At 33.5% G+C, this 9,290-nt stretch overlaps 1 protein-coding gene across 1 annotated transcript; it reads left to right on the plus strand.

Annotated features, from left to right (window-relative positions):
• Positions 1–2,581: 2,581 nt before the first annotated feature.
• Positions 2,582–8,888, plus strand: LOC149806750 (uncharacterized). The gene is made up of 3 exons (XM_089957172.1): positions 2,582–3,283; positions 5,238–5,303; positions 6,080–8,888. The coding sequence occupies exons 1-3, from the start codon at positions 3,030–3,032 to the stop codon at positions 6,582–6,584; spliced, it is 825 nt and encodes a 274-aa protein (XP_089813298.1). The 5' UTR covers positions 2,582–3,029; the 3' UTR covers positions 6,585–8,888.
• Positions 8,889–9,290: the final 402 nt, after the last annotated feature.

A 9,290-nucleotide genomic window follows, 5' to 3' on the forward strand; every position in this document is an offset into this window, starting at 1 on the left:
TTCCTCTTCGTCATCGTCATCATCGTCATTTGATAACGATATCATCCATCGTGTTATTAAAAATGACCATAAATATTATTAAAAACTATGCATACAGAAAAGACCTGACCCAATCCAGGTACTAAATGCAATGTTTTTATAGGTCCACGCCCAATTTTACGAGAGGTCACTTAGTACAAGTACATTATAGAGGTTCGTAAGTTATTACTGTCCTATCTTTGGTACAGAATACACACTACCGAGGAAAATTGAGAAGACTATATGTTTATCAACAAGATCAAAATGTATCTTATCAAAATGAGGCGGTTTCCTCAGTCAGATAATGTTAGAATTTATTATATGAATATAAAATCGAAATCATCCAGGATAACCGAAATATGGCAAAATGTTCAACAAGAGTTCCTTTGAAGATAAAGGCGTGCCAGTTTTTTGCATGTAAATAATATTAATAATAGTAGATATTTCATGTGACAGATGTTCATAAATGTCAGAGATCACGAATACTGTAGTAATATTATGGTATTAGATTACCAAGTTTCATATGTGAAATATAGCAGTTGCAGATGATCACTTACAATAATTACATAGCTTATTATTAAAGAACAAAATCATTTTATTTCTTTTTATTTTATTTTCAAAGGCTAGGCTTTTCCTAATGTGGAATATTCTCTACACTTATAAAACAAAATCAAAACTGACATAAAGATAGTCGAATGGAAGATATATATGTATAGTTATCAATCGATCACACGTTGCTCATCTTTAAATTGTGACTTCATATTTGTTGAATCCGATCGAAACTGAACTGATCATGTACTGATGATAGCTGTTGTCAATGTGTGCCGGACGATTTGATTCACTTTCACATTTCTGAAAGCTGCATTTATATTGGCTAAATGCGAAGTTCATCAGATATCTAGGGCAGTATATATATGATTTTAACCCTATTGAAGTTGTTTTTTAAACAATACTAATACTGCAAATTTAAACAGTTCTTTCCGCTCATAGAAAAAGTTTTCATTTTCAGAAGTTTAATTCAACAAGATAAATACAGGTTTCAGTCTAAGATATAACGTATATTGTACCTCAGAACGAAAGTTTACACATAATGGAAACAATAAATATAACAACCACGAAACGACAGCAACGTCTTAAGCAATTCGCAACATCGGTAACAGCGCAGCATAACAGACTAAGGTAACACACTATTATAGCATCTTTGGATTAATTAAAAAAACAGAACAACATGATAGAAAAGAAGAAAATTTAATCGTTTTGAAACTCCTTTTCCTCTATAATCAGTTTACTTGAAATGCGAATTCTAACGGAGCATGATTAAAAAATTGTCCATAGCTAACTAGTATTCTGAACAATTAAAATACTGTAGAAGCGAATTTTATTTGGTTGGTACCAACTGCGCAGTGAACATGCGTGACGTCACGACTTTCGCCACCTATTTTGATGCCTACCTGAGAAAGAAAAAAACTCTGTTAACAGAGTCTATTATGGAACAATTACATCATATCAAACCAAATGAGTCTTCGTTCATTGGATAAATCTGGATTTTGGTTTTGGCTTTTTACAACACTCAAGTATGTTATTTAGTGCCGAGACACCACGGAAAGTAGGATTCGAATCCGCACTCTAACCATTGAACGACCAAGGCTTGAACCACCTTTGGTCATCTTTACCGACATGCAAAAAAAAGGCTGCATCAAAAGTTTTTGAATTGATCAAGAGATTGTTGGAGATAGTACATACATTTGACAAAGGTACACACTGATATTCTATTATTAAGGGTGATCGCATGTAAATATTGGAAGAAATAACTTTTTTATAAAAAAAATTGATATTTTTTTTTACTCCGCCATGGTTTAAAGTGATCTAATATCACTTGAATATTTATAGGCTGGTGTACAATTTGCTGTTCTCAAGGTTATATAAACTGCTTACCTATTCAGCTCATTTCTTTCCGAGTGCCCCTGGAGCTAATACGCTTGCATCAGCATTTATATTCCTGTTATGTCGAGACAAATGTTAATTACTTTTTCGATCCATATGAGTAAATTTGCTAATTTTCTTACTGACGGAGTTTTGATTTGATCGAATTATGGAACATTTTGTGTCAGAATGCATTAATACCTGCGTAAGAGGGAACATAACCGATTAAATAGTAGTTGGGAAAACATTTATTTCGCCATTTTAGCAGAAAGTTGTTCGACAGGTGCACAAAATTTACATTAACCCAAATCAAAATACTCTTTCTAGTTGACAGTAAAATCAGGGGTCAGGATGAAATAAAACTTTATGTGGTACAGCCTTACTTTAAAATGCGTAGAACGATGGTCCTATTGTTGAACAGTTTGTTCGCTTTTGCTTGAGCAGATGATTTCATTCTAAAGAACTGGATCTTTCTCATGAATGAAGCGATACAAAGCGATGTGCATTTTAATTTATTCATACTTTTTTACCTACGCAATCGGTGAAAAGAGAGTATGACAGGCGGGGTTTATGCTTCTCCACAGGACTTCTTCCCATAAAAGGAAACATATTTACTATTCTCTATATCGACTTACACTGGAGCAAAGTGTATGGTTTCATATTTATGGTCAATAGCAGGGTTTGATGTATGATTTAAAGCGAATCTTCGAACTTGGGGATGACTTTACAACCCATACTTTTGTACCATAATAACCTATCAAAGGTATTGCATCACATTTTGCGTGTGTTCGCGTATCATTCGCTCACTGGAACGAGTCCTATATAAGCCCACAAGGACCAGAAATCCTTCACTGGGACAGTATATACCCATCCAAACACATGTCTGTGTAATATCCATTCTGAGTCAGAAGTGACTAAGAGGGAGCAAACACTAATCACGGTTGCTAAAGGACGGAAGAAAGAGACTTTGAAGAAACCACTACAACTAAGGAAAGAATCCAATACATTTGAGAGAAAAACTGAGCTCCTGACCTTTTTTGGACGTTTAGAAATCTACATACATTTTCAAAGATTTCAAAGGACTGAAGATGGTGCATCCCATGTGTCACGTGTTTGTATTAATTTTGCTCTGCTCTTTGGCGTCTGGCGTGTGGTCACCAAGTGTTCTGCAAGGTCCGTCCTGTGAAGAACTGTTGCACCTAACGTGCACTGGTGGATGTTTCAATGACTTGTGCAGCAAATGTGTGAAAGATTATTTTCTTCAATGTAAATGCGTGCCTAAGAAATTGATCGACGAGTATAAAACCAACGTATATGCGGACCTTGGATTTGCAGTTTGCTTGTAAGTAGTTCCTGCAATGTTTAAATCTAAACCAAAAACACGCCATTACACTGTAAATTTAAAGGTTACCTGTAAACACGGGGAAATAGTATTCGTGTAGAAAACGTTAACGCAAGGTTACTCACGGGTAAAGCCATGAAATTATCGAGGCCCATCAAATACGAAACAAATATTATTAATTGTATTATAGTAGATAATTTCTTTCGCCCTCCTCCTTCAACACTCGAAAAAAAATTTGAAGGAAACAACACATTTTCTCACATTTCAGAGGTGTCTAAGATAAAATTAGTGATTACTTCTGCTGATTTACGCCCATTTGGAAGTTGTGAAAAGGTTATTGCTTGCAATATTGCAAAAGGTTAATTCGGTCTGGTATGGTAAAGAATATGAAAAATGGCCGCCGTAAGGCATTACAAGTTTGAGGCACAACCTTCTATGCCAGGGGTCTCAAACACGCGGCCCGCCAAGCCGTATCATGTAGTCTGCAAAATGATTGGCGTCACAAGGCGTCATGAGAGCTAACAAAGGTTTCGCGACCAGTGGGCCATCGAAAATGCCCTTATGCGGCCCGCAGGGTGGTTGAGTTTGAGACCCCTGTTCTATGCAAAGGTTAGTCGAAAACGATACAAAACTGCAGGTTTCTTATATTTCCAGGACATACAATATAAATGAACATACATTTTATCATTAATAGTAAAATACTCTCTAGTAAATACAACAGTTGCTGAAATACCGAAGCCGTCAAGCACATAGGAATGCAGGGTTAAATGTATTTGAGATCTATGTGTACGTCTTTTGTCGTAATTTTTGGGCAGCTGATCTAACAATGCGATAAACTGTATCCAATATGTGGAGATTTCACGGTTAATCGAAACCTATAAGCATTCGTCGTTCCCTCGCTGTTTGAAATTTAAAGCGATTTAGTTGCTCAACATGGGTCTCTCTTCAAAATAATATTAATGTATTGAAAATCAATTGAGTGTGACTGATAGATTTAATAGTCCAAGAGTTAAGCCAAAAAGAAGAAAATGTAGGAGTCTATTTCTCAGACGTTTAGTATCGTTAGATTCTATTTGTCCAAGAAGTACATAAGTTTACCTACCTACCTACCAACCTACCCTTCTGTCTATCTATCTATCCATCCATCCATCCATCTATCTATCTATCTATCTATCTATCTATCTATCTTGGACAATTACACACAAATAATAAATATTGATTTTGTTACAGTTTAGTTAAAAAGTATTTAATTGCTCTTTGATATTTTAGTGTCATTTCACCACAAAATATTCAGTATCGTAGGGGTTTTGTTACACATGGAAATGTGCTAGCTAGTAGGTAGCAAATTTCCATGTCTAACGAAACCTTCTTTTATATATATATATATATATATATATATATATATATATATATATATATATATATATATATATATATATATATATATATATATATATATTCAAGGAGGTTGTGAAATAGTTCGAGATACGCGATTGTGAAATAGTTCGAGAGACGCGAAGCTTTGATCTTAATTATAATGTTTTAATTTGTGACATTCCAACATATTAAATTTTATATTAATTTTAAACCATTGAGGGAAATTTCGAATATTTCCTAGCATACGTATTTATTTATTTATTTGTCTACTTTTTTAAGAATTAAAAAGAAACGTGGATCATCTTTGAAAGAGTTAAATTGGGATAACCTTTGAAATTTCTTTTTCTAAGAAGGACCAAACATATTTAGAGCTTAATAAATAAATAAATAAATAAATAAATAAATAAATAAATTAATAAATTAATAAATAAATAATAAATAAAAACTTTTCTTTGTTTTTGTTTATATTCTATTTTCCTTTTTTGTATGATTCGTTTAATTTGCATCTTTGCATTTTGTGATTTAATTAAATTTTGATTAATTGAAATTAATTGTATTGTACTGCCGTTTATTTCAGCTTTGCTGCAATAACATTGGAGATACCGGAGCCGATATGCTGCGAATCATACAAGTCCAAACGAATGTAAGATACTGACCTGCGTCTACCATTCTGTACCAACATTTCATTACAATGTTTTGAACACAGAAGACTATTGAGATGATATTCTATGATATGTATTTCAAAATGTGTGAATTTGCCACAGCAAATAATGATATGTGATTAAAAAGAGCTGAACCCATACCGTTGTTATGAATGTACGGCAAAATGTATAATAGAGATGTCCTCTATGAAGCTAGCATTAAGTATCTATTCATATTTTGAAAGCTATTTGTACAGTACTCTTTCTGGTCGTTTTATTTACAGCATAATCAAACTGGCCATTTATTTTTACTTACGTTCGGCAACCTTTTTTTTCCTCATGAAATATAACGTGTTTTGTATTATCGATATATAGAAGACAAGTATGTGCATAAATCATGATACCTGAAATAGTTCCAGCATCGTCAACGTCAATTTGTCACGACTATAACGAATGTAATATCCTGACAACCTTTCATTGCAAACATTGAATGTTTGCGTGGCGCATCAGCACATGGAATATTATTTATCTCTGAGGAAGAGGGTGTAAAGTGACATGCTCAGAGACAAATCCGGCAACCGACGCCTTATGAATGATATATAATAATCGAATACACAGGTCTTTAACAATATAACAGTTGAGCACGAAAAGCCAGACCTGGAACACTAGTACGAACCATATCGAGAGTTGGAACTATTTCTAGGCAGTGAGATTATGCTCGAAACCTTTCCGTCCATTTTATTCATATTTTACTTACTTTTCTTCTTTTAAATAATAGATTTACATATAACACTGAGACTCAAGGCGCCCCATCCCTAGTACGAACGAACACATCATCCAGATACAGTACAACAGAAGCTCCGCAGAAAGTGAATCAGAGCGATAACAAAACACGCTCAGATGATACCAATAAGAAAGCGGAAAATGTAAAAAAAGATAATACGGACAATAACCAAGTGAGTAACCAAAAATCCAACAAAAATGGAACCACGTCGCAATCTGTAAATCAACAATCAAGCAATTCCATTGTACCAAAACAAGGAGGAAGGAATGACCTTGGAAATGCATATATAAACGGAAGTGCTGGTGAGAAGAGGAATGATGGGAATTCTCTTATAAAGAAATCATCTGGAACAGAAGCAAGTGACCTACTAGATTCTAAACGAATGAACCGGGATGAAAGTAAGGCTCTCAACAGATTACTACAACTAATACGATCATCAATTGAAGACTTGAAGGCAGAAGACGACACGAACACATATGAAACAGGGTCGAGAAATTAAATGGAAAAATAGGATGGGGGAAACCCTTTACCAAGTTATTCTGCGTGCAAATAGACCCATGCAGCAATTTAAAAAAATGATTGCAACACTTTATTTATATAGTTAAAGAATTGTTTTCCTTTCTGAAAAAATTTTTTTCTACAGTCTGATTTGTTTTCTTCTTGATGAGCACTGTTTCATCAATTTTAATTTTGATATTTCCTTGAAAACGTTGCATATAAATATCACGATGGTGACAAGAAATCTCATCGTATTAGAGCATAGTTTTAAAGCGATTCTCTGGCAGTGTTTGAATTCCTACACGATGCCATTTCTTCATGTTAATGAATACAATTAATTTATTTGGATCTTTAATATTTGCCGAAAATTAGAATGCTTATATACTTAATCACCAATGTGTCTCTTTAGTTTATTGATCTGAAACATGTGTACTATCATCATCAGTAAGGCATGAATTTGATTCATCTTCCTCATTTGTATTCATCGTTTATCTATGCTTTCCGTAATAATTATAAATTGACCGTGATTGTTTTTTTTTTTTAATTTAAAAGGACTTTATGTGGAAAATATGCTAATTGTACAGGAGTAGTTTACAAAGCCTTCATTTATATCAGAATCTATTTATTCAGATTTGGGGCGATGACTTTTTGGCTGACGGTTGGTGACACTATCTAACGTAATTTATATTGCAAGGAAGATACATGATTTGTAATTTATGTGTTTAAAAGGAGCAGAATTTTGTATGCTGCAATGAACAGCTTTCTGTAATAAACAGTGTTAAAAGTGGAACTGTACAGAACATTTATTGTGCTGCGTAACAATAAAATATGAGTCTTCTGTGTGTAATCTAGATGTGCTCAATCTACCGATAACACTGATTTGAAAGGATAACCTAGCAAGTGAAAAATATAATGTAAGTACTGCCGGCTATACTCGCTTATAAGTCGAGTCCAACTGCAAAAAGACATATATCCCGATATGCTTAGGCATAATGCGTCTGCAGATCAGGGTCTATACTGTTTATTTGTTCTACTGATTACTCCTTACAAACTGCACAGACCCAGATCTACAGACAGTTTCACACATTTAAGAACGATATATGTTTAATGAACATTCCTTTTTTGCTATATGTTGTAAACGTATTTACACAATTTGTAAACTTAACAAGTATTTTGCCACACGCATTACTGGACGCAAAATCCGATGGGATTTGAAACGTTTTATGTTATATTTTTGTTTTCTCTCTACTGTTTAATTGCAATAATAGTCATCGCCATTGCTTACTGTCTAACATGCTGGTAGATCGGAGTTGAAAGCTTAAATCTTTATACAATAAGATAAGATGGTTCCAGGCACCGCTATAATTGAACATCCGATGCTTGAATACATGCGCGAGTTATATTTTCGGAACTAGTTACATGTTTACACAAAGTACAATCGAATCAGCACACTTAAATAATTATATTTTAGTATGAGATTGTTATTTGAAACATATTGCATTAGAAACTGTCTGTAAATTTGACGCACCAAAGACATTGTAAGAGGACAAAAATCTAGAGTTGGGCACGTACTCAAATTGAGAAGCGATTTATGAATGACGTGCTAGTCAAAATTCCATTATGATAATAGAGAACGCGAAAGAACAAATCTAGTACTAGACTCGAAAATGTTGAAGTAACACACATTCTCGGGTAGCATTGCATTGTAAATAATTTTTGTACAGTTTTAAGCTGAGTTACGATTCTTGTGTCGACATATGCAACTGAGTTAAATTTTCGTCCAGCACATAATTTAGTGCTAATTTAAGATTTCAGTGAAAACAATGACACTTTAAGTGACATCGTTTGAAAACTCTTGTGTGCATAACCAGAACAGTTAGGCTTAGTAAGACGGAAGAAAATTTAAACACGATTCGTAATTTTTCCTTTCACTTTCTTTGCATGCATTTTGTGTTTCTGTAGTCAGTCATGTAGATTCAGATTCACTGTATCAATGGCTGCCTTGTAGAATGCGATATGTAAAACCCTCACCGTACACATATTAAGTGTAGCACAGTACAGATATATATATATATATATATATATATATATATATATATATATATATATATATATATATATATATATATATATATATATATATATATATATATATATATATATATATATATTCAACTAAAGTCATTATGATTCATGCAAAGTTTCAAAGTCTTGAAACCATAAATATTCTTATTTTATACCTGCATCTTTGTGTTATCATCGCTGTTTATACTCTGTATGTCACTAATAAAGTATAATAAGTGTTTTCTTGAAGTTAGTTTCTCTCGTCATTTCCAATGAGATGTCTTTTTTATTACATAGTCTACACCCAGTGTTCTCGGGGTTCTATTTTAGCACGAACATGAAACTCAAACTCTAAGTTCATTTTTTTTATCATGTTCTAAATTTAACAACAACTTAGCGTGAATCACAGAACTTCAATGATTTTCATAACTCTGGTTTCCTTTCTTGTGCGAGGTAAATTTAAATGGCGTAGATTGACTCCTAGTATTTTATCTGATTTTAGGGTTGGAGGCTTGATCTTCATTTGTGCGTTAAATAAATTCGAGAACAATCTTGTGAAATTTTCAACACAAAGCTCTTAACCTCCTGCCCTCAAACGTAGGAATGACCGTAGAACAAACAAACAAACAAACACCAATAACCA

Source organism: Sinohyriopsis cumingii, chromosome 1, assembly GCF_028554795.1.
Source record: "Sinohyriopsis cumingii isolate HCF-2022 chromosome 1, ASM2855479v2, whole genome shotgun sequence".
In the NCBI taxonomy this organism is placed as follows: Eukaryota; Metazoa; Mollusca; class Bivalvia; order Unionida; family Unionidae; genus Sinohyriopsis; species Sinohyriopsis cumingii.

Excerpts from the sequence above, each read along its gene's own strand:
- LOC149806750 (XM_089957172.1), top strand. The coding sequence starts at position 3,030 with ATGGTGCATCCCATGTGTCACGTGTTTGTATTAATTTTGCTCTGCTCT. Across the intron at positions 3,284-5,237 it reads CTTGGATTTGCAGTTTGCTT|CTTTGCTGCAATAACATTGG; the intron begins GTAAGTAGTTCC and ends CGTTTATTTCAG. Across the intron at positions 5,304-6,079 it reads TCATACAAGTCCAAACGAAT|ATTTACATATAACACTGAGA; the intron begins GTAAGATACTGA and ends TTTAAATAATAG.